At 40.9% G+C, this 26,352-nt stretch overlaps 1 protein-coding gene and 1 non-coding gene across 4 annotated transcripts in view; one reads left to right on the top strand and one right to left on the bottom strand.

Annotated features, from left to right (window-relative positions):
- Window positions 1-26,352, bottom strand: part of MYOM1 (myomesin 1) — a 184,316-nt gene that overhangs the window by 21,410 nt on the left and 136,554 nt on the right. For all 3 annotated transcript variants that reach the window (XM_024350980.3, XM_024350981.3, XM_063795530.1), the window contains 7 exons: window positions 14,258-14,414; window positions 12,124-12,230; window positions 11,963-12,007; window positions 5,992-6,128; window positions 2,477-2,621; window positions 1,350-1,409; window positions 987-1,054 (listed from right to left, as the gene is read on the bottom strand). In XM_024350980.3, coding sequence (XP_024206748.3) covers window positions 987-1,054; window positions 1,350-1,409; window positions 2,477-2,621; window positions 5,992-6,128; window positions 11,963-12,007; window positions 12,124-12,230; window positions 14,258-14,414 — 719 coding nt within the window. The remainder of the gene's footprint in view (window positions 1-986; window positions 1,055-1,349; window positions 1,410-2,476; window positions 2,622-5,991; window positions 6,129-11,962; window positions 12,008-12,123; window positions 12,231-14,257; window positions 14,415-26,352) is intronic.
- On the top strand, window positions 5,390-5,451 carry LOC112206286 (U7 small nuclear RNA). The gene has a single exon (XR_002940520.1). It is a non-coding gene; the product is annotated as a U7 small nuclear RNA (small nuclear RNA).

Genomic DNA, 26,352 nt, shown 5'->3' with positions numbered 1-26,352 from the left:
GAGGGAAACAGCAAGCGCAGAAGGTGAGGGATGTGTGGGCTTTTGAAAAAGGACAGCTTATAGGGAGGGGCCATGCGAATGAAGAAGTGAGTGGGGGACAGCACGACAGAGCAGCTGGGATGAGAAAGAAGGTGAGGGCTTCAGCTGCTGCCAGAGAGAGAGTTTTTCAAGCAGCGTTGCCATTTCCTGTGAGGCTAAAACCTAGAACTGATTTTCCTTATATGTATTTCTGATAGACTGCTGTTTCTTTGAGTTTATCACATCTAGTAGACACTGGGGCACTTGGGTTCTGGCTTTTATCATGACAATTGTGAAATCCAGACCAAATGCCACACCTATGCTTCCACCTGTCCTTGTCAGCCAGCAGGACCTTCACGCTCCAACCTCACCCACCGGTTCCTTACCCAAAACATTTCTGATGACTCAGCTACACACCACATGCTAAAGTACAAACTTGTTTAGAATGCTGTATAGAATTTTTTTTTCCTGAATCTTTCCAAAGTCCTAATAAGACAATTGGTTGTGAGCTGCCAACTCTTTTCCACATGTCTCCCTTGGAGTCAGTGGCACAGCTGGGGAATACCCAGGGGTATTGTTGCACCAGCCTCACAATTTACATAGCAAGGTCCACGAAACGTTGCAGCTGGAGTGATTCTGGAATAGGTCTATAACTTAGAATACAGATTTGGCTTAAAACAAAAACAACGTGAGAGTCTTTGGAGATTACTAATTAGATAAAAGTCTAGGGTGTTACTAACTAGATCATGAGTAGTGACTAGGAATGATCACCTTGCCTTCTCATATTTTATGTCATTTTATTTTAAATCTTTCTTATCAACAAATGGTTACAGTAACATTGAACAGTAAATATGTGTCCCACTTATCATTTTGGCTCAGATGGAAGAGATGAAAAATTGAGCTTCCTCTTCTCTACATTCTATTTTATTTCCCTTGAATCAAATATTAAAAATTTATCTACCTCTTACCTTGCATTTCAATAGTACATTACATTCACCAGTCACTTCCCAGCTCAAATACTCAACAAAGTGAGGACCTATAAAATTTTAATGACATTAGCAATTACTCTATTAATCACAAATGCAAAATCAAAGCTCATACTTAAGTCCTAAGGTGATTTACATCTGAAGTCAGATTTTTAAAATTCTAGATTTAGCTTTTAAATATTTTAATGTCTACATATTTAACAGTAAATATTTTTAATTATTTTAATTTACTAGGCATTATTAACATAATCAATAATATTCATTTTAATTTGTTATGGAAATAACCTTGGAATCTTTTGTACAAAAAAATTAAAAATTTTCTCTTTATCCACTGCCTATTTTTACCTTGTTTCCTGATCCATTCTTGCCGCTGGAATTCAGCTTCTTTCTGGAGCTTTTTGAAAACTACAAATTGAAAAACAAGGAAGTGTGAAATTGAGTTGGGTGGTACAAATGCACATGTCAGCCACTGCACTAAGTGATTTATATTCATTATTGTAACACTCATACATTGTGACAACCCTGCTCATTTTTTATCTTTATAGATGAAGAAATAGGCTTAGGAAGGTTAAATAAATTGTACAAGGTCATAAAGCTAGGAAACAGTGAAATAATATTGGATGTTGCAAATACAGAGATCTGGCCAGCCTTTCCATTGCCTTCGTAACTGCCACATTTTAAATCTGGGTGGTAGTAAGTGAGCAGCTGATTTACTACAATCCAGTTACAATGTATGATTAGTAGATTCGGCAGGCACTACTTTTGCATATTTTTCTTCTCAATTTTAGTAATTTACAGAAAGTACACATGGCAAAACAGTCTCATGGTTTGTTTCTGAGACACATACAGTCTTTGTTGTATTGCAATCTCCCTCACTGGAGAATTTTAGCAATAAACATTTGTTTATATATGAAAGTATTTAAATGCAGTCTTGCCTGTGAGCTAGGGATAAATTTGGTGTTCCTTTAAATTCACTTTCATTTCCATGAAATAAAATACCATGTAAAGTATTAACTGAAAACTGTATTTTTTTTTTTTTTTTTTTTTTTTTTGAGACAGGGTCTCACTCTGTCCCCCAGGCTGGAGTGCAGTGGTGCGATCTTGGCTCACTGCAATCTCTGCTTCCCGGGTTCAAATGATTCTCATGCCTCAGCCTCCCAAGTAGCTGGGACTACAGGTGCACACCACCATGCCTGGCTAATTTTTGTATTTTTAATAGAGGCGGGGTTTCACCATGTTGGCCAGGCTGGTCTGAAACTCTTGACCTTAGGTGATCCACCCGCCTCAGCCTCTCAAAGTGCTGGGATTATAGGCATGAGCCACCGCACCCAGCTGAAAATTGTATTTTGAACATTAGAAGTCAATTAAGAAAAAATTCCTACTACCTTTCAAATAACAACTTTTGTGCCATGGGGTATTTAGATTGAAGGGAGTAGCAAAGCCTGCTGGTTAATGTTCCATGGAATTCTTACCATCTCCAACGAGAACAACAGTAGAATGGTTAGTTGCTTTTCCATCTTGAAGCTGGAAAGTGTACGTTCCCTCATCCTCATCCTGTAGCTTTTCCATGAACATTTCAATGATGCCAGTGTTTCGGTCAATATGCATTTTATATTTCTTCAGTGTGAAAAGAAAATGACAGAGAAATCACTGAGGCATATATTTTACTTGGAATGACAACAAGCTTGATGAAATAAAAATAAACCCCAAAGGCTAGATGCAGTGCCTGTTCATGCCTGTAATCCCAGTACTTTGGGAGGTCGAGGTGGGAGGATTACTTGAGGCCAGAAGTTTGAGAACAGCCTGAGCAGCAAAGCGAGACCTTGTCTATATAAAAATAGAAAAATAGGCTAGACACAGTGGCTCACGCCTGTAATCCCAGCACTTTGGGAGGCTGAGGTGGGCAGATCACCTGAGGTCAGGAGTTCGAGACCAGCCTGACCAATATGATGAAACCCCGTCTCTACTAAAAACACAAAAATTAGCCTGGTGTGGTGGGATGCGCCTGTAATCCCAGCTACCTGGGAGGCTGAGCCAGGAGAATTGCTTGAACCTAGGAGGCAGAGGTTGCAGTGAGCCGAGATCGCACCATTGCACTCCAGCCTGGGCAACAAGAGCAAAACTCTGTCTAAAAAAAAAAAAATTGAAAAATTGGTTGGGCATGGTGGTGTGCACCTTTAATCCCAGCTACTCAGATGGGAGGATCTCTTGAACCCAGGAGGTCAAGGCTACAGTGAGCCATGATTGTGCCACTGCACTCCAGCCTGAGCAACAGAAGGAGACCATGTCTAAAAAAAAAAATTAAACATTAAAAATTAGAATAATAATTTAAATAAAATCTCTTCATAACTGAACAAGTGCTTTATATTCTTATACCCAGGTAAAGGGAAATATTATGTGGAGTTTATGACCTAGACCAGAATAGATTACTAAAAAGTCTGAAATTTAGTTTCTTAAATCTAAATAAAGTTTTGTTACCCCAAGTCACAAAATGTCAAAAAGTTGTCTTTAGACTCTCACATTACCTTCCAGATTACATTATTTATTTATTTATTTAGAGACGGATTCTTGTTCTGTCACCCAGGCTGGAGTGCAGTGGTGCAATCTTGGCTCATTGCAACCTCGGCCTCCCAGGTTCAAGTGATTCTGCTGCCTCAGCCTCCTGAGTAGCTGGGACTACAGGCGTGTGCCACCATACCCAGCTGATTTTTGTATTTTTAGTAGAGACGGAGTTTTACCATGATGGCCAGGCTGGTCTTGAAGTCCTGACCTCAAGTGATCTGCCCACCTCGGCCTCCCAAAGTGCTGGGATTACAGGCATAAGCCACTGCTCCCGGCCTACATTATTTTTAATGAGTAGAATAATGTAAAACTATAGGCAGCAGAGGCAGGTATCTTGCTCATTCATCGCTATCTCCTTGGCATCTTGCACATACATGGTATATAGTAGTCAATTAATAAATATCTGCTGAACTAATACATGAAAAAAATGCTTCTAAATGTGTTTACTCTCTCTTTTTTTCTCTTTTTAGAGATAGGGTCTCGCTCTGGTGCCCAGGCTGGAGTGCAGTGGTGCAATCATAGCTCACTGCAGCCTCGAACTCCTGGACTGAAGCCTCAGGCCTCAGGATCTTGAGGCTAGGACTACAGGCACACACCACTATGCCTCACCAATTTTTAAAAATTTTTTGTAGAGATGAGGTTTCACTATGTTGCCCAAGCTGGTTTCAAACTCTGAGCCTCAAGTAATTCCCCTGCCTTGGCCTCCCAAAGTGCTGGGATTACACGTGTGAGCCACCATGACTGGCCCTATTTGCTCTTAATGAATGGAAATAGCCCTATTAGACTATACTTATTTTATCATATTGTTTGGACAACTTTTTTTTTTTCCCAGAATGTAAAGATAAGTTTTAGTTGCTAGGCATGCAAGCACAAATTCCATGATGGATTTGAATTGGTTAACTTTTGCTATATATAAAATGTCACAGAATGAAGGCTCAGGTCTGGGATGAACTCTGTGATGCAATTCATGCTCCCGAGCCTCCCCTGCAGGAAGTCAGTCTCCAACTGAGACCACATTTTTGCTTAGCATCCCCCCATCCTATCCTGCTACCCAACAATAAATCACTTGAACGAGAAACTACTTCAGACTCTCTTTCTAAGAAACTTAAGAGAGCAGCTGCATACCCTCAGGGCAACATGTATGCACACTTGAACATGTGAAGGGGAGTACATCTATATGCACATATGCATGAATGTTCACTCAATGGCTGTGGGGTGATGAGTGAGGCCAACAACACTTTTCCTTCCTCTCCCCTGACCAGGTGGTGATCACAGCACTCGAGGGAACATTTTGAAAGTGGAGAGGAGACGGGTCGCAGTGGACACAGGAGTCAGGAGTGACTTGTTCCGGCCCCACAGCAAGTCACTCTATGCACTGGAAAGGACTATACTGCATACTCTCCTAATATTCATGGTACTCGTTTCCCTCTCACTAACAAGTCCTCAAATGTTTTAAAAATACATCTCAGTGAAAAGGGAAAGGGTTGCTACTAATGGCCACAAACCACACCTCCTCTGCCCTTTCAGTTTCCCATTTACACCCATGATAGCACAGGTCAGTGCCCCTGAACCCCCAGTTCTTCAGTACTACTGGGCACTGGCCTGATCTTGACTTGACTGACATCTGTGGGGAGGACAAATAAAACTTAGATGTTGTAACTCTATCTACAAAAACTATGTTTATGTTAAAAGGAAAGGAAAGAGTATTTTATATATATATAAAATTACCTATGTAAATATGACTCAAACAGACGTACACACAGAGAAGCATAGAAAAAAGTCTAAAAAGGTATATACCAATATGTACATCAAAAAGCCATAAGAAGTGTTACAGCTCTTTTAGAATTTGTCTAGCAGGCTTTCCAGTTTTTGCTGGAAAGACTCCCCACCACCACCACCAAATTAAGAAAAGCCATAAGAATGTGTGATTAGTCCTTTCTGAGTCTTTAATGCTTTTTACAATACGGATGTATTGTGTTTTAACCAGAAAAGCAATGAAAGGTATTTTTATTGCATTTTTCAGAGCCATTGGGACAAGAGGCCTATTCTTCATATAATGAATCAAGTCCGTGCTGGGGTGTCCAGTGTGAGTATGATGTGAATTCAGGGTAGGGTATGGGCTCCTCTGCCTCCCAGGAGAGCCTCTCTATTTTCATGGGTGATCATACATCTTGGTTTGCCTGAGACTGTTTTGGTTTATGACTGTTTATGACTGTTGTCCTTTCATTCTCAAAGTGTCCCAGTTTGCATAATATGATATAGTCAATCTGTATTTTCATTTCACAGTTTTCACTTGTGAGAAGGATTTAAACTCTCCCACTCCACCACCCAGCGGTTTTTATAACAACATATCCACATCCACATAAGGCTTCCTCAGTGTATTCTACAATGATACATTAAAAAGTCTAAACAGTGTAAAACCTACCGGGCCTTCAAAAATTTCCTTCTCGTTAAATATGTAGTTGACTTTGGCATTGCCAGACAGTTTCTCAGCCTGCATCCAAAACCGGACTTGGCCTTTCTCCAAAATTTCAACTGCCAACTCTGATTTAACTGGGACAGCTATGAAAAGTAAAAATAAACACAGTAATGATATTGGTAACCAATTATATTGGTACTCATTTTCCAACAAGTGAAAAAAAAAAAAAAAAAACCACGCAATGGAAATGACAATGTAGCACCTGATTCTTGCAAAGCCCAGAGGCAGTGAGAGTTGCAGGGAAAGGCTTAAAGACAGAGGGACTCAGCTCTGATGCTGGGACTGTCACTTAGAGCAAGTTGTTCATTCTCTTTGAATCACAGTTGTCTCAACTGTAAAAATGAGGAAGATGAACTTACCTCTAGGGGCATAGGGGCACTTGTAGCTAATATCTGTAACTTTCTACTGTGGCTTTTGGTTGGTGTTTTTTCTTTTTCTTTTTCTTTTTTTTTGCAACAGGTTCTCGCTCTGTTGCCCAGGCTGGAGTGCAGTGGCGTGATCTCGGCTCACTGCAACCTCTGCCTCCTGGGTTCAGGCGATCCTCTCACCTCCGCCTCCTGAGTAGCTCACACAACAGTCACGCACCACCACATTCGGCTAGTTTTTTATTTTTCTTTTATTAGAAAGAGACTCACTATGTTGCCCAGGTGGTCTTGAACTCCTAACCTCAAGTGATCCTCCTTGGCCTCCCAAGGTGTTGGGATTACAGGTGTGAGCCACCTCATCTGGTTGGCATGTGCTGTATTTTAAATTAGAAGCTTCCTAAACTTATGTCAAATGCAAGTTAATATTTCTTTGTATTTATTTTAAAACTACCCTTTTCAAGTTTCAAGGGATGATTTTCTTTGCATTATTCCATATTCACTACCAAGTTCAGTGTGATACATTCATTCCAATTCAGGACTGAGAGGGGGCTCAGATGTCATCTATTGAGGGGGTTTCAAGGTGGAGAGAAGGTGGGCTTTGGAGTCCCACCAAGATCTGGACCAGTTACTCTCCTCCTTTAGACCTTGTGTCCCTCACCTGCTAACATGGATGTGCTATGAAGAGTAAATATAAGGCCGGGCATGGTGGCTCACGCCTGTAATCCTAATACTTGGGGAGGCCGAGGGGGGCAAATCCCTTGAGGTCAGAAGTTCGAGACCAGCCTGGCCAACATGGTGAAACCCCATCTCTACTAAAATTACAAAAATTAGCCAGGCGTGGTGGTGGGCGCCTATATCCCAGCTACTCAAGAGGCTGAGGCAGGAGAACTGCTTGAACCTGGGAGGCGGAGGTTGCAGTGAGCCAAGATCGCGCCACTGCACTCCAGCCTGGGCAACAAAGTGAGACTCTGTCTCAAATGAATAAACAAACAAACAAATGTAAATCTAGTAAGAGAACACATTAAGGTACTGTGAATAGTGGACTGTGTTCAAAAAGGTTGGTTATCTTCCTCCCCTCACTTTACTGATCTCTTTACAAAATCTCAACTGCATCCCAGGAGACAGTGGTACACGTCTGGGTGGTGGAGCTGAGAGCAGGGTCACTCCCTCTCTTCTGTATTCCTCTTGGTCCTCGTTGTCCACATAGTGGTTTTCCAGTGTGAGCAGGATGTCTGAGTGCACCAGGGCAGCAAGGGCAGAGGCTAAGCTTCTCCCTTACAGGATGCTCATGCTTGCTACAACTAAGTCTTGAGGAGAGTAGAAAGCACAATTTCTTCTAAAAATATCTGGAGACCTCATTCTAGGAAACTTACTATGTGAGTGAGGAGGTTACCTAAGAGGCCCAGAGTGATGAGGGAGGAGGAGGAACAGGCCCTCCTGGAAGCCTCCAGCTCCCTTAATGTTCACTGTCCTCCCTGAGTCCTGAGAACATCGTCTGGGGAATGCTGGCCGCCTTGAATGTCCACAGTGGGCACGGAGCAAATGTGGCCGTGCCTACATAGAGATAGCCCACATCACAGTCAGGGGAGCAGGCTCCAGAGGCAGACCACCTGGGTTTAACCAGCTGTTTGCAAATGATCTAGTTACTTAACCTCTCTGGGCCTCATGTTCTTCCCCTCTAAAATCAAATCGCCACAATACCAACCCTTTTAAGGTCATTGTGGAATTCAAATAATATATCCTGCTTAAATACTCTATAAAGAGCCTGGCATATAATAAATGCTCTATTAATGTTGGCTGTTAATATTTTGTTATCTCTCTCCTCCTCTAGTTGCTTCTACAACACCCTAGAAACACTATTTTTTTTTTTTTTTGAGATGGAGTCTCACTCTGTCACCTAGGCAATGGCATGATCTCGGCTCACTGCAACCTCCACCTCCCAGGTTCAAGAGATTCTTGTGCCTTAGCCTCCAGAGTAGCTGGGATTACAGGCGAGAGCCACCACACCTGGTTAATTTTTACAACCACTAATTTTAGAATATAATATGTTGACACCTAAGAGGACACACCAACATATCTATATTTATGTATACGTGCTTGTGCTTGCCTCCCCACATATAGTGCATGTATACAAGAGGGGTAACAACCCGTGTCTGCAAATAAAGGGCTATTATGCAGCATGCTGATAATACCAAAGTGTACCCTCCCCCCACCCCCCAAAATACCTTGAATTCTTGGTGTATGGATATATATTCGAATAAGCTATCTTTCCACACTGCAATTTAGTATCAATACTGGCAAGATAGACTAAGTCGATTTCTATTTTTAGCTTTGTACATTTCTATTTTTTTCCATTTACTCAGCTCCAAATTTCCTTAGGCTCTTTTCTCTGGCAGTTAATGTGCCTCAGCGAAATATGTTATTTGTAGGTTTAAGGCACATGTTTAGTGGTTTTCAAAATAATTTTGAAAACAGCTTAAAATAGGAGAATTTACTGTGCCAAAGGATAAAGGAATACTATACTCTTTATTACATTCTCTAAGAAATAAGACAGTTTAAAACTTTACAAAATCTCAAGAAAACGACTTCATCAACATGCCAGCATTTACCAACAGGAAGTGGGTATGAATCAAGAAATTGCATGTGCTACTTTGATCCTACCACCAGACCTCTGAAAATATTCACCTTGTGACCCCATTGGTCTGATAGTGGTAGGGGAAAGAAAAGAGCTGGAGCTTTAGTATTGAAAAATGTTGCTTCCTTGGGTTAACCAAAGCACCCTTGGGTTGGGGGCTCTGATACTTGCATGTCAGAGTTTGTTATTTTGTGATTTTTATATTTATTTTTTGTGACAGATTCTCACTCTGTCACCCAGGCTGAAGTGCAGTGGCATGATCACGGCTCACTGCAGCCTCCAACTGCTGGGCTCAAGTGATCCTCCCGCCTCAGTCTCTCGAGGAGCTGCGGCCACACCTGGCTAATTTTTGTAGTTTTGTAGAGATAGGGTTTCACCATGTTGACCAGGCTGGACTTGAACTCCTGGGCTCAAGTGTTCCTCCTGCCTTGGCTTTCCTAAGTGCTGGGATTACAGGCATGAGCCACCTTGCCCAGCCGCATGGCAGAGTTTTAATCGCATCACATTCTCAGGTTCTCTCTACCAAAATGCGACACTGGGTTTCTAATAAAAGGATAACTGAGTTTGCTGCTACCCTCTCTCGTAGCACCAATAATCAGAGTTCTTGGGTTTATGCAAGATAAAATATCTCAGCATAAATGACAATGACATCAGGAAATGCCTACTGCCTGGACTAATTCTCTCTCCAAGGCCATATGAACACTAAACTCCAGGGAGGCCTGGGCATCTTGAGCTCAAAAGTGACACCCCATCTTCTCTCATCTCCACCCTTTAAGCTGAATGTAAATGTTGTTTGGACTAGTTGTTGTCTAGACACTTAATCAATGTTTATTATCTGACTAGATTAGTAGGTGCTGCTGTTTCTCCCCATTTCTGTCAATGTTCGAGAGTAGAAAGTACAACCATCTTATGTAGCTTGGAGACTCCTGCTTTGGGCAGCAGGTTCAGGGATCACTGGTCTGTTTCAATTAATGTTTATATTTTTCCCAAATAGTTCATGGATTCATCAATACCATATTTATTATCTCTTACAGCATTTATTTTATTTTATTTTTATTTATTTTTATTTTTTGAGATGGAGTCTTGCTCTGTCACCCAGGCTGGAATGCAGTGGCACGATCTCGGCTCACTGCAACCTCCGCCTCCCGGGTTCAAGCAATTATCCTGCCTCAGCCTCCTGAGTAGCTGGGATTACAGGCGCCCACCACCACACTCAGCTAATTTTTTGTATTTTTAGTAGAGATGGGGTTTCACTATGTTGGTCAGGCTGGTCTTGAACTCCTGACCTCGTGATCCACCCACCTTGGCCAAGGTGCCGGGATTACAGGTGTGAGCCACCGCACCCCGCATTTCTATATGGGAGGTGCTATAAACCACTGTGATACCCATTCCTGGAAAAGAAACCAAGGCACAGAGAAATAAAAGTGAGCTGCCCAGGCGCACAGCTTGAGTCAAAAGTCCAGAACAAAGAGAGTCCAGGCCAAACACTTTGCAATACACTTCAGTACTTTCCATAAACTTTTTCAAAATTAACCTTTAAAACCTCACTCATGATATTACTTTTCCAGTTTTATGGTGAATAAGCATACAGATGAGAAATGGCTTGCCTAATGCCACATGGTGGCATAGAGGGTTCTTCCCTAGAATTTAGAAGTCTGCGCCCTACAGTCGTGTCTCATGGGCACTCCACTCTGCTACTTTGCTGAACAAAGTTGGGTTAGTTTTTGTTTTTAGAGATACGGACTTGCTCTGTTGCCCAGGGTGGAGTGCAGTAGCGTGATCATGGCTCACTGCAGCCTTGAACTCCTGGCCTCAAATGATCCTCCTGCTCCGGCCTCCCAAACTGCTGGGAGTACAGGTGTGAACCGCTGTGCCCAGCCAAAGTTGGTTTTGAGAACATTACAGCTGAGGCCAATATCACCAGCACTCAGCCTCACTATCAAACAAGTCACTCCTTGCAGATGTAAGAGAAGGTCCACAATTCATTCTAGAGCAGTGGTGTGTGTTTTTAAATTACAGTCTCCATTGGGGAATTTACTAAAAGTGAAGGATACTCTTCCTAGAAAAATGCACATATATCAATATACAAAGGCTGTTTGTCCATAGTCTGGAATAGGAATATAGTTTTCTGGATTCCTGAAACTCCTTTATTAGTGGAGGATTTATATTTTAAGTATTAAAATTTCTGATTTAAAAAGAATGGGTGTATACTATCACTTTCTACTTGTTTTCTCAAACTCCAGGGTGTAACTTTCTGGATGCTTCACTACCTTGGCCAGTGGGTACTAATGGCAAGAGATCCCCCTATCTGGCCAGTGGAACCTTCCAAGGGTCATTTCTGACTTCCTTCTCTTCTCTTAGTGTCAAGTGTGGAATTTAATCTTTTATGTAGAAGGTGCTTTATTGAAGGGTTGTACATCGTTCAGAGGGATTCTTTTTCTGACGAAGGCGTTTGCCCAATTTTCCAGGAGTTGAAAATGGTAGGCACTGTCTTTATATTGTCTTTATTTAGAGGTATGATTCTGCTTTTAAGTGCCAATCTTACTTAGGAAAAGATTAGTTTGCATAAAGACATATAAGTGAATATATCCAGAAAATATATATGTGATTCCAACATATGCGGGCAAAAAGTGAAGAACTTAATTACTCAGATGTTACACCTGTGTAGCCTGACACTTCGCCACGTAATGGAGCATGCGATATATTTTCTATGTTAGTATCCTTGGTATCTCTGGAGAACAATGGCAAAGGAAAAGGCATCACTTCTAGAAAGCACATCTGTAGCTACTGATGTGTGTTCCATTATATGTTCTCAAGAGTCTCTCTCTTAATCCCATCAGAGCTGTCATCTGATCTATTCCAAAAGTTGCTGCCTAGTAAGACTGCTAAAATCTGTGAATGTATTGTGGATACTTACTTGGGAACTTGTGTTCATGGCTGAGAGCAAGTAAACGTTTCAATTCTGTAGGGGGAAAAAGAAAGCAGTTAAACCTTAAACTACTAAAATAAAAGTCACTTAAGAATAATTGAGAAATCAAAGCAACATTCGATGTGTGAATGCACTGATTTTAAACTTACCTTCCTCATCTATTAAGTAGCTTGATGCTATTCCATCAGTGTCTGTAACATCGCAAGAGTAAATACCCAAGTCATCCATCCCAAGGTCTTTGAAGGTCATTTTCGTCCTTCGGAACAAAATATTTTTCTTAGAAATGAGGCTGTGTGGGATCTGTGGGCCTGTGTTTCCCCTGAATCTGGGCATTTGTGTATACTACTCCTTTCATCTGGACGCCTCCTCTCATCTTGCTGAGCTACAGCCTATGTGTTCTTGGTGTGTCAGATTCAATGTCATTTACTCTGGGAGGACTTTCCTTACCTCCTTCCAGGGGGTGATGGTGACGGGAGAGTGGAACTGGCACAAATCCCACATGCCCAAGCTATGTTGCTTATCAGTGCATATCCTGCAGAAAAATATCCAGCTGATCAGTCCCTGCTGGGAGCCAGACACTTCCCCCGCCAAGGGCAGAACCTGCTGTTGGTAACTCTGGGTGCCTCTCCTATGCCATCTCCTGCTCTTCCCTTTTCTGAACTTATAAGCATCTTGAGCTCAAAGCATCTGTATTCTCCTCACTGTGTAATCCCTGTGCCTTCAGAGACAGGAACTGCTTTGTTTACTGTGTCATCCCCAGCACCCTGTACCTTGTCTGGCACATAATATGTGTAATAAGTAAATGAATGGCTCAGTGGCCAAGTTCACTGTGTTTTCTAACTTTGGTAAGCTATATTGCTAGGCAGTGTCTAAGATCAACCAAACATTGAAATGTTAAGCGTATAAACTGGGAGAAAAATTTATCGTTCAATTATCTTTTCTTGGGGCAAACGTGTTTTATGTCAAGAAATTTACAGCATAGTGGCAGAAAAACATCCTTTAATTATATTTGGTATTTCCTTGTCATTCTGCAACAAAATTGCTAGTTTTTTCTTTGATTTCTGAGATACACTGGGCTTCATTGTAATAGAAAAAAGTACTTAGAAATACTGTGCTTTATCAAATACTTTGCTTTATCATATCAATCCAATGTGGTTGACACTATGAAAATATAAAGCTTGGTAAGCTTTTATTATAAAGCAAAGTAAAAAGAACACTCAAAATCTTGGCATTGAAAGGAAATGATAGATCATACAATTCCTCCATTCTCCCCACACTCATTTTATAGAAAAAGAAATCCGAGGTTTATGGAAGTTAAATAGCTGCCCAAGGTTATATAGCCAGCTCCTGGTAGAGATGGGCCTAGAGCTTGTTCATCTTATACTTCCACATAGAGCTTTCTTCCCATGTACTACTGTGTCACGCATGAGTGATGATCAAAAAAGCAGAAAAGATTATCCTCAATCCATTTAATTTACCATAACTTGAACCAGCAAGTTCTTCCTAGCCCCCATAAGTATCCTTATCGTTACTTTAAGATTTCAAAATTTCATAGATAATGAGAATCATTATTAAAGCTGATCTTTATGTTAATTGAATGTTTCTAATAGCATAAATGAGATAATAAATAAGAAAGCACTTTAAATGGAATAATGTAAAAAGTATTTCATAAGAGTTGTTAGCATTTATTTTATTAGAGTCAGGGACTCACTATGTTGCCCAGGCTGGTCTTGAACCCCTAGGCTCAAGTGATCTTTCTGCCTCAGCCTCCTGAGTTGCTAGGATTTCAGGTGTGAGCCAGTCTAGGATTTTTTTTTTTTTTTTTTTTTGAGACAGAGTCTGGCTCTGTCGCCCAGGCTGGAGTGCGGTGGCGCGATCTCAGCTCGCTGCAAGCTCCGCCTCCCGGGTTCACGCCATTCTCCTGCCTCAGCCTCCCGAGTAGCTGGGACTACAGGCACCCACCACCACGCCCGGCTAATTTTTTTTTGTATTTTTAGCAGAGACGGGGTTTCACCATGTTAGCCAGGATGGTTTCGATCTCCTGACCTCGTGATCCACCTGCCTCGGCCTCCCAAAGTGCTGGGATTAGAGGTGTGAGCCACCCCGCTCGGCCTAGGATGATTATTTTTAAGGTTTAAATTGGTTATTATTTTCTACAATACCAGATATAAAATATAAGTGAGTTCATCCTCTTATTCCAAGCAATTTAAGTGGAAATCAGAGCTCACCTCATTCTCCTACAGTGAAAAGGAAACCCATGATTGTGATTGACATAGTCCTTACTTGTTGCCCTTGCTTTCGACTTCTGATCGTGGAGAGTCCTCAGTGGATACATAATCTTTGGACCAGGAGAACTCGGACTTTGGAGTCATCTTATCACATTCGAAGTTCAATGAAATGACTCCATCATCATCCACATTTACAACAACCTCTTTGGTTCCTACAAGATCAAAAAGAAGGCACTGATACTTCGTGGAGGAAAGCAACCAAGTAAGAATTTGTTACCTTGAGATTCTTTACTTTAACCCTAAAGTAGGGCCCTGAGCCTAGGTCAGGGAAAAGCTTCACTACTCATGCAGGTGGACAGTCCTACTCCACAATTCAACTTTTATGCCGTAACATGAAATTAGATGGTTGCACCACATTTCTTAGGTAGAGTCAACACCATGGACAGTATTGTTTGTGATGTGACTGCGGTACAGTTATGGGAGCGGATTGATTGCAATAAGGAAACAAGGCAGCTTTGGGAAAAGGGAAAGTCAATTGATTTTTATCAGACCCTAATTCATGACTTTTGTTTCAATAATATCCACATGCAATCAGTCATCAGGAAAGGGTAGAGATGAAGAACCCAAAAGGAAATTGAATGGGAGAAAGTAGAGAGACTAAGAATCACCTACATTCACATATTCAAAGTCTTTAAGTCATTTAAGAGTGGAGAAATATATGGATGCCTGCTCTGTGGATCACATAACCATAAATCAATGTAAAGATGCCCCTCTAGATTAGAGTGATAGCAACTGAGAAATGACTATCATTGAACTGCATGGAAATTTAAATGGAAATGAGTTTCAAGAGATTCAGCTCTTTCAGGAATATTGGTTTTTGGATTAAAAAAATTCAGTTAGTGTTTTGAGTTATTCTATTTTTGAGAGTTATAATAAATTGCACCTGCACCTAATAGAGAATTCAAGGAGAATTTGTACAGCATATGAAACATTCACATCTATGCCTAAATCCAGTTGAAAGGAGTAAAATGCTCTACTCAGATTTATACTCATTCAATTGCCAGTCTAAACTTGGTTTGTTACAGTACATTAGGAAAAATATATATAAAATATATTACATTTAATCCCAGAAAAGCACAGCTGTATTTTTTTAAAAAGCATAAAAAAACCTTCCAAAAGAATTGAATGTTTTCTGTCTGGATTGTATTATAAGAGGCCAACATCCTGGCCTACCGTCCAATAAAACTTGTTAGTGGAAAAAAAATTGCAAACGTTTTCCCAAGGGAAGGCCAAGAGGAAACCAGTGCCCAAATGGTGCCTGGCAGGATGATCTTGGTTCCTGAGTCTGATAGTTGATCTAACTTGTGTCTGTACAGATGGCAGTGTATGCTTCAACTATAAACTTCCAAAAAGTGATTGTTAGCACATGCAAAGCTTAGAGAAGACTGGTTCTAGAAAATTTTTTAAAATTCCTTTTTCTTAAATGAAGGGCTACTTTCATATTTGGTTACATAAAGTGAAATAACAATCAATTAAAGGCTTAAGTATTCCTTAATTGTCCACCATATGTTACTTTTAAAGGGCTATATGTATTCCATTGTAAGTTGCAGCCCACATTTTATTTCTATTCCTGATAACACGTGACTAATCTTCACACTCTATTTTCGTATAATAAATGTTGAACAAATGCTCTTATTAAAACTTAAGAAAAGGCTAACACTGAAGAGTATTGAGGTTTAGACTGTATTATAATATACAGTTTGTATGACTGAGTCACAGAAAGAATGTAAACAGAAATTTTTGTATATCTGTATTGTTACGGAGAGAAAAGAAGTGAAGTAATCTTGCTTTTTGCATAATCTCTATTTTGGAAGCATGACAGATTGCTTATATTAATCATTCATTGTTCTATCTGTAATCCCTTTTGAAAAGGAAGTGAATCATCCATATGCTTGTTGTTTATTACATTAGAGGTATGACAAGTGTACAACAAAAATATTGGTTAGGTTAAGAATCTTGATTGTGAAAGATTTGACTTTTCTGAAAACAAAGTAGCCACAAAACAGAAAGAATATGAACAATTTAATCAGCCTCGCCATTCTCTCAATGCTGTAGATAACTTCTGTAGTGTAACACCTCACCCATTTGGAACACTGCCCAAAACCAAGAAATAAGGAAAATAAGCCTCTAATACCAGTTCTGATGTGACAAAGTCTACACACTAGTATGCTGCACACTCACCAGGGAACTGGAATCTTTTTTTTTTTTTTTGAGACAGGGTCTCACTCTGTCACCCAGGCTGGAGTACAGTGGTGTGATCTTACCTCGCTGTGGCCTTGGCCTCCCAGGTCATCCTCCCACCTCTGCCTCCCAAGTAGCTGGGATCACAGGTGCATGGCACCACATCCGGCCAATTTTTTTGCATTTTTTGTAGGGACAGGCTTTTGCCATGTTGGCCAGGCTGGTCTCAAACTCCTGAGCTCAAGTGATCCACCCGCCTTGGCCGCCCAAAGTGCTGGGATTAATGAGCCACTGCGCCCAGACTTGGAGTCTTTTTATACTTTGCTTGAGACAATTCTAACAAGTCTACTTGGTTGGTTTCTCTCAGTAGATTAAAAAAAGACAGGGAGGTAAGAAGCTACTATGAGCAGGAGCATTGAGAATAAAGAAAATGACAGCAAGAAAGGAGGGAGAAAAACTAAAAAGCAGGCACAAAAACATTATTTGCTATAGGGGCAGATAGCTTCTCCACCCCATAACAACATTGCTGTATCACAACACTGTGTATTAAATAAAGGTGATACTTACGGCTCTGAGTCACAGAAAAAGGTAAATAAGATTCAGTATACTGCATCCAAGAAGGATGAAAAGCTCTTATTAAATTGCTTAATTTATTTTAAAAGGATTTTCATCAGAAAGTCTTAAATGAAATTTTAAAGTATTAATGCTTTAGCGGTAAACCCTCCGGCAAACGGAACAAATGGTCATCTAAAACAATAATTTGTTCAGGTTTTTGAATGGCCAAATTTGGTCCCAAACCCATGAAACTTGGAGAATAAGAAAATCCTGGCCAGGCATGGTGGCTCATGCCTGTAATCACAGCACTTTAGGAGGCCGTGGCAGGGGGATCACTTGAGGCCAGGAGTTCAAAACCAGCCTGGCCAACAAGGTGAAACCCTGTCTCTATTAAAAATATAAAAATTAGCCAGGCGTGGTGGCGCATGTCTGTAATCCCAGCTACTTGAGAGGCTGAGGCACAAGAATCGCTTGGACCTGAGAGACGGAGGTTGCAGTGAGCTGAGATCACACCACTGCAGTCCAGCCTGGGCAACAGAGCAAGACTCTGTCTCAAAAAAAAGAAAGAAAATCCCGTTTAGTTTTTGTCTCAATTGCCTCAGTTACTGAGCAAAGAATATAGAGCTGAATCACTGAAGTACATTGGTCCTTCATATCTATGGGTTCCGCAACCGTGGATTCAACCAACTGTGGATTGAAAATACTTGGGGGAAAAACAATAAAAGTAACAACACATCAATAAAAACAATGCAAATTAAAAAACAATACAGTATCCCAACTCTTTACATAGCGTTTACATCACATTAGGTATTGTAAGTAAGCTAGAGATGGTTTAAAGTATAGAGGAGGATGTCTGTAGACTATGTGCATATGCTATGCCATTTTATGAAGGGTCTTGAGTGTTCCTGGATTTTGGTATCCACAGGGGGTCCTGGAACTGATCCCCCAGGATAAAGAGGGATAACTGTATTCTGAAAAATAAACTTTGTAAAGCATTTCGAGATCTTTTGTGAAAATATGAAATGAAACAAAAGATGTTGCTTATTTGCCTTTTTAAATAAAAGATGTTATTTTTAGGTTCCAAGCCACATCTGTGTTTCAACTTCAACCTATGAGTCTTACATCATTACCTTATAGTTGAGTTGTAACATAAGAAATGGGATCATGTATACTTTTAGAAAAGAATGTGGAAATTTTTTCAAAGTCTTACATTAAAAATTGTAATTTAAAATTAGGTAATTGGCTGGGCTCACTGGCTCACACCTGTAATCCCAGCACTTTGGGAGGCCAAGGTAGCAGGATTGCTTGAGCCCAGGAGTTTGAGACCAGCCTGGGCAACAAAATGAGACTCTGTATCTACAAAAAAAAAATTTAATTAGTGGGATGTGGTGGCTGACACCTGTAGCACCAGCTACTAGGGAAGCTGAGGTAGGAGGATCACTTGAGCCTGGGAGATGGAGGCTGTGGTGAGCAATGATCATGCCACTGCACTCCAGCCTGGGTGACAAAATCAGATCCTGTCGCAAAACAAAAACAAACAAACTTAAGTAATTGCTAGGAGAGAGCCAAAGAGGTAAGGATTAGCTGTAATATCAATCAGTATCTAAGAGTTTCCCTTATCTGTGAAGCTTTTCTTGATTAATTATGTCAAATCAGTATATCATAAGCAATATCTGTAGTGGGTAGAAAAGAGAGGCATGAACATTACTTCAATTCATGCACATATAATTGCAGGTGCTACTGGTGGATTTATTAAATAAATGAACAATAAAGGAAACAAACAAAAACTATTAAAACTATATTTGGCACTTAAGGTTTAAAAATTTCTTTCTTTTTTTTTTTGAGATGAAGTCTCACTCTGTTGCCCAGGCTGGAGTGCAGTGGCACGATCTCAGCTCACTGCAACCTCTGTCTCCTGGGTTCAAGTGATTCTCCTGCCTCAGCCTCCCGAGTAGGTGGGACTACAGGCGTGCGCCACCACGCTGGGCTAATTTTTTGTATTTTTAGTAGAGAAGGGGTTTCACCATGTTAGCCAAGATGGTCTCAATCTCCTGATCTCATGATCCGCCCACCTCGGCCTCCCAAAGTGCTGGGATTACAGGCGTGAGCCACTGCACCCAGCCAGGTTTAAAAATCAAAACTGGCTAAGAGGATTATTTGATTGGATATTCATTTTTCAAAAAGTTGCACTGGTTGTTTAGTTTATTGAGAATAGGGTTAAATTCCACAAATGGCTTATATTTCCCTTACCTATTTACACATGCCAGGGACTGGATTGAGATTTAAAAAAAACATCTTTAAAAGATAAATGCCAGTTTAAGATTATGACATTTATTTTATTGGAACCTGTCTTGTTAAAGCTAAAGTATAACACCAATATTTTGATAAAGAGGTGAGAGGAAACAAAATTACCAATGAAACCGCCTTTGCAAAATTATGACATAGTTGACTTCATCTTGTTTCTGACATCCAAGCTGCCCTTGGTCATTCCTGAGCACAGGCTAAGCTAACTTTGGGAGAAGGTTAGTTTATAGTTTAACTTGAAAGCAAGAATGATAATAGTCCTCTCTGTTCAGGGGCTGAAACCACTAATGGGAGGTTACAAGACAGGTGTAGTTTCTATTATCCCTTACTGCTTAGATGTTATGTGGCCAGAGGTCACAAGATCTGTGAGCTTCCCAGTTGCTCCTATAGATAACATCAGTATTGTAGAACCTAAGATTGTTTTCTTTTAGATGTTTTTAAGACTGACCCCACCCAGACTCCTGACTTGTGACTCAATTTACTTTCCCCATTATAGGCATCTTGGTCTTCTAAGTCACTCTTAAAAAAATGCCCTTACTCAAAGAACCTCTGAGCCTTCAGGGAGACTGATTTGACTGATAACTCTAGGTCTCTCGCTTCAGCTGGCCTCAGGTCAATTAAACTCTCAACTGCAATGCTGCAGTCGCAGTGGATTGATTTTGTCTATGCAGTGGGAAGGGAGAACCTAACGGGCGATTACACTAACAAAGAAAATATTCTAGTGGCAGTGGGTTTCCTACTTAATTTTATACTCAGAATTTGAAGCTGGATCTCCTCCTTGATAAATTTGATGAGGAATTAAATAATTATTTAAATAAGGGTCCTGTACATAGTAGACAAAAAATTCTATTGCAATTTAACAAAAGGTACATGATACTCAAATGGATGATTCTTTTTATAGATGCCCTAGCAAAACCAAAGCCCATGTATTAGCCTATAAAGCAATGACAGCATTTTTTTTTTTTTTCGAGATGGAGTCTTGCTCTGTCACCCAGGCTGGAGTGCAGTGGCGTGATCTCAGCTCACTGCAACCTCCACCTCCTGGGTCCAAGCAATTCTGCCTCAGTCTCCCAAGTAGCTGGGATTACAGGTGCGGACCACCACACCCAGCTAATTTTTGTATTTTCAGTAGAAACAGGGTTTCACCATGTTGGCCAGGCTGATCTCGAACTCCTGACTTTGTGATCCGCCTGCCTTGGCCTCCCAAAGTGCTGGGATAATAGGCGTGAGGCACCGTGTCCGGCCAACGACAGCATTTCAGAATTTCTAACATGCCCCAGGCTAACCCACCAGATAGTGCCTTGTGGAGATTAACTTGGTACAATATCACAGAAAAAGCCTGAGAGAAAAGTCTACCTATAACGTCCTCCTCAAATTTTCCTTTTTCTTTTTCCTTTTTTTTGAGATGGAGTCTTGCTCTGTTGCCCAGGCTGGAGTGCAGTGACGTGATCTTGGCTCACTGTGACCTCTGCCTCCCAGGTTCAAGTGATTCTCCTGCCTTATCCTCCTGAGAAGCTGGGATTACAGATGCCCGCCACACGCCCAGCTAATTTTTTTTGTATTTTTAGTAGAGATGGGGTTTCATCATGTTGGCCAGGCTGGTCTCGAACCCCTGACCTCAGGTAATCTGCCCGCCTTGGCCTCCCAAAGTGCTGGGATTACAGGCGTGAATCACCGTACCTAGCCAAATTTTCTCTTTAGAATATCCCACAACTTAGCTGAGGTTTTCCAGAGCTGAGCTCCTATCAATTAATGGTTGAACTCTGAGAAATGCCTAAAGAGGCATATTCTCTCAAGTTGATTGAGGGATGTGGTTCTGATAATTAATGGGCAGGAAGCAAGTTTGATGTCCTGCTATCAAAGTAAAGTGGTCTTTGTGGGTATTCTTATCCAGATGAGAGGCCATCCCACTTTCCCACAAAGTTGGGCTGGAAAAGTGGACCAAAATTTGGCATAACTTAGATTTTCTCAGAAACAACCTCTTAACCTGTTCATGAATGTGAAGAACTTAATTAAGATCTCAGGAGGTTTATGTATAGAACATGAGAGAGTTGTTGTTGTTGTTGCCTAAAAAGGATTTAAGAAGAGTTGTCACTAGTCAACTCCTCAACCTATGCGAATCCTTAATACAGACACAGAGATAACTGATTTTAACAGATCTCATTTTACATTACTACTATTATTATTTTTTCTTTCCTATTCTTTTCTAATAGAGACAGGTCCCACTATGTTGCTCAGGGTGGTCTCCAACTCCTGGGCTCAAGTGATCCTCCTATCTGGACTCCCAAAGTGTTGGGATTACAGGGCCAAGACAGCATTCCAATGATCCCTCCAAGGCTTGCCCAGAACTCCTGGTATCCTAATGGGTTCAAATGTGGCTCAGGACTAAAATGAACTATTTGGAAATTAACTCATTTCATCCCACTTTTCTTTCTCTTCCCCAAAAAAATGATAATAAAGGATAAAATTTAAAAGCTTAAATAAAATCACAGTAAACTGTTCACGTTCCTATACATTTTGTAATCTGATATTTCTTTCTCATATAAAGTGTTTTACATGAGCATGAATATATCACTTTTATAAGCTTTAATTATTTGTTCTCCATGCTGTGGGTGTGCGTGGGGGTGTGCGTGTGTGTGTGGTGATGTTTAAAAAACTGAAGCATGGGACAGAATAGAAGCAGAGGAAAGTGAGTTAATGTAATGGGTCACGTGTAGTACTGAGCTGCCCTGGGTTTCAGATGAGGACTGGCGGCTGACCATTCAGCCTCATGCCCACCTTGCAGCCTCCACCAGACATTTCTTTCCCAGCTCACCCATCATAACCAGGGCAGGCAGTACAAGACGACTGGGGTGAAGTGCACACACTGAGGCTTCAAGACAGCGTCACACTCACTGGCAAACATGCTAGTCATTCATTATTTTTTCATTTAATAAATTAGCTATTATATACCTGGTACTATGTTAGACTCTCAGCACATGTACAGAAAAGACACAGTTCCTATTTTGAGGAGCTATGGTCTAATGTACAGTTCACAAGCCTGTTTTCACACTGGAATTACCCAAATTGCTAAGTAAATGAACAAACAGCAATAAGCCTATGTTCAGGTACCCAGCCTAAGAGATTCTTTTTTTTTTTCTTTTTTTCTTTTTTTTTAGAATATCTGATCTTCTGTCATCATCCCATCAGCCCTAAAGATCCTGATTTAATTGGTCTGGAGTTGAGTCCAGATAGCAGTATTTTCAAAACAGTCCTCGTATGATTCTAATGTACAGGCAAGATTGAAAACTACGGTTCTAGCAGATGAAAGAGATCAGTTAGCAAGCAAATACAAGTGCAGTTTTCTTTTTTAAATTTTCTTTCTTTCTTTTTTTGAGATGGAGTCTCTCACTGTCGCCTGGGATGGAGTGCAATGGCACAATCTCAGCTCACTGCAACCTCTGCCTCCTGGGTTCACGCGATTTTCCTGCCTCAGCCTCCCGAGCAGCTAGGATTACAGGTGCACACCACCACACCCCGCTAATTTTTTTGTATTTTTAGTAGAGACGGGGTTTCACCATCTTGGCCAGGCTGGTCTTGAACTCCTGACCTTGTGATCCACCCGCCTCGGCCTCCCAAAGTGTTGGGATTACAGGCATGAGCCACTATACGTGGCCAGGTGCAGTTCTCCAAATGAGCCAGCTGAGCTCATCTTTTAAAGTTAGTCTGGCTTCCTGTTTTAGAATCCACTTCATGACTCCATCACTTGGCCACTGAGCACACATTTGCCTTCTCATTCCTGCCAGACTCTGGAACCAACCAGTGTTTAGACACTGGGATTGTAATGAGCTCTTGCTTAGTAGGTTATCAACTCAATCTCAACTCATCATTCCTTCTGGTAATGCTTTCTCCTAACCTGCCTTGCTCCTTGTGACCAAGCTAACTTCTATAATCCAGTTTTTGCTTGGGACCCAGCCCATCACCTGATTCTCCTGCCCACTGCTCGGTTTCTCTGGTAAGAATACCTGTGGTCTGTACTGCCAGCTATGGTCCCCTCCAGATCACCCGCCAGGCTTTGGCAGGTCTCTCTCTTGTCTTCCATCTGATCTGGCTCACCTGGCCTTCACCTCCACCCTAGGCCTGATGCAATCAGCCACAGCTACTGTTTTAAAAATATCCAATATCAAGGAGAGACCAGCCTTTTTTATGTGCCAACTCATCCACATTAAGTATGTTTTACTCCATTCTTTTATAGGCTTCTTTAGCTAATGGATTTCTTGGTAAAGCATGACACACTCAGTCCATTATCTGGATTCCTACTCCCAGCACAATTAGACAAGAATACATCCACTTGCAACGTATTCTTTGACTTCAAAGGGAGACCAGTGATCCTATCAACCCCGGAAGATTAAGTTAACTTTTAAAGTGGAATTCAAATTACACTTGAAGTATCTTGTTAGATGTATTTGTGGTTTGCTATTATGAGATAAGCTTTGTTTTCTAACTGAAATTTTAATAATGCATCCCCCCAAAAGTTGTTCTTCTGAAATAGCAATCCAAGTTTCATACCCCAAATCTTGAAGTTGATAACATGCTCCTCTGACATGTATTCTAACATAAAATAAATAAAATGGGTAAAAGTAATATGTTGATATCTAATAGAATGAATACAAAATTTTAGGCTACATATAAAGCTTTTATAGGGACTTATAAAACCTTGCTAGTTTATAGCCTATTCGGCTATAAGAAACCTTTTATGAACAGCTCTCCTAGCTCTCGTCATCCTACGCTGTAAATACTGTCTTTTCCATTAGATTGCAAGCCCAGTGTGCAGTGATGATGTCATATTATTCCTGGGGCCCAAACGGCACCTGACACACAGTAGGAGCTCAAGAAATACATGTGGCAATAACGAGTGTGTTTCTACTGCATATAAAACAGGCTCAGATGTCACGGGGTTTTGGTGCTCTTTCACAGGAAAGCATTTGCACTTTGTGTATCCAGGGTTCTTCTCCAGGCTGCGAGCCAGTGGTCTGTCCATGGGTTAACAGGGGGCTGCTTAGCGTATCAGTGTCGCAGCTGTCTGCAGTTCGAGTCTGGGAATGGAATGGCATGCAAATGACTTTTGATTCCTTAATCCAAGTCAGTGAAACAAAACTCTCACCCAGGGGGTCACCAGCAGATCCTCTTCTGGTGGCAAAATTTCCCTAGTGATGGCTCTGTTAATGTCATGCCCATCACCTGCCTTTCTGAGGCTACAGATGAGAAAATAAGACATTGATTTAAGCTCTTTTAACAATCATATTTGGAACCCATGGCTTCCAGGGTGCTTTTGATGTAGCACTGACTAGATTAAGAGTTCACTTGTGTAGCAATCTATGTTGTTCTGAGAGCAAACTCTGCCCTTGGGTCCTTGGAGATGTCCATTTGGCACCTTTACTATCCACGTAATTGTCAGCTGAAGGGTTTGATTTCTATAGGAATATGTGTTCTGGTGTCTTTGTGTGTTACCTTTTACCTGGTGTATACGTTCCTAGCATTTTTCTGTTTTCTCATGAAGTTTTGCAAAGGTTATTTATACGCAGTGTGGTACTTCTTACAGACACCTACCACGCTTTTGTCTAAGAAGGCCAATTTTGTCAGACCCATGTCCAGAGAGTAGTTCTAAGACTAGCTGAAAACAGGTTATGAAGAAATAGGATGAAAGGGAAAGATATTTTCTCAAAGGGTTCATTTTATATTCTTTTCAAGTAACATGCAGTGAAAGTAGTTTTCTATATTTACATTCTTTTCTCATCAGAAAAATAAATATTACATTCTGTATCTGTTCTTTGTTTATCTCAGCCTGAAAATAGGGACAGATTAAAGCAAAAGTGCTTGTACTGTAATGCCTAACCTTGTTTTTTCACTAACCCTTTTTTAAAATTTTCCCTTTTTGTCTTTTTAATTACCTAGCCTTGTTTCCCATATGAATAGACTCTCCCTTAGCTGGGAAAGCCGGACGAACTCTATCTGGCCCCTTGATTTATGAGACATTAAGGGCTCCTTACCCAACCCCCTTCCTCAAGGAGTTAACCTGTGTAAGCAGATCCTCAGCATTTCAAAGGAGCCCAATTAACTGATAAGGTACTGGAACAAACAATGTATGAAGTTCCCAGGATTTTGCTCAAAAAGATAACAACATAAAGCCTTGAGTCTGTGTCCTGCATAGCATCCATATCTAACTCTTATGAAAGATTTAGAGCTTAAATGCAATAATTCTACAGAAGTAAAAACATGCAAGAATCAAAAAACAAATGGTTACGGAGAAATAAACAATTTAAAAGACAAATGGTTACAAAAAAAGCAACGGGGCTTTTGTAACCATTTGTCTTTTAAATTGTTTATTTCTCTGTAACCATTTGTTTTTTGATTCTTCCATGTTTTTACTTCTGTAGAATTATTGCATTTAAGCTCCCCTCCCCTTCCTTAACCAAGGTATAAAAGTAAATCAAGCCCCTTCCTCGGGGCTGAGAAAATTCTGGAGCATCAAGCCCTCTCTTGGCCGCTGGCTTAAATAAAGGACTCTTAATTCGTCTCAAAGTGTGGTGTTTTCTCTAACTCGCTTGCGTATAACAGTACTAGAATGAATATAAATTTAATATAATTGGGTGATTTTAAAAACTTGTACAGGCCGGGCATGGTGGCTCATGCCTCTAATCCCAGCACTTCGGGAGGCCGAGGCGGGCGGATCATGCGGTCAGGAGATCGAGACCATCCTGGCCAACATAGTGAAACCCCATCTCTACTAAAAATACAAAAAGTAGCCGGGCATGGTGGCGCATGCCTGTAATCCCAGTTACTTGGGAGGTGGAGGCAGGAGAATCCCTTGAACCAGGGAGTTGGAGGTTGCAGTGAGCCGAGATTGCACCACAGCACTCTAGCCTGGCGACAGAGCGAGACTCCGTCTCAAAAAAATAAAATAAAATAAAATAAATAAAAACTTGTACAAATTTATAGGGTATATATGCAATTCCATTACATGCCCAGATGGCACAGTGGTTAAGTCATGACTTTTAGCATATCCATCAC

Source organism: Pan troglodytes, chromosome 17 (assembly GCF_028858775.2).
Source record: "Pan troglodytes isolate AG18354 chromosome 17, NHGRI_mPanTro3-v2.0_pri, whole genome shotgun sequence".
NCBI lineage: Eukaryota > Metazoa > Chordata > Mammalia > Primates > Hominidae > Pan > Pan troglodytes.
Note: the sequence above shows the minus strand (reverse complement) of the source record. Positions and strands in the feature narration are given on the sequence as shown.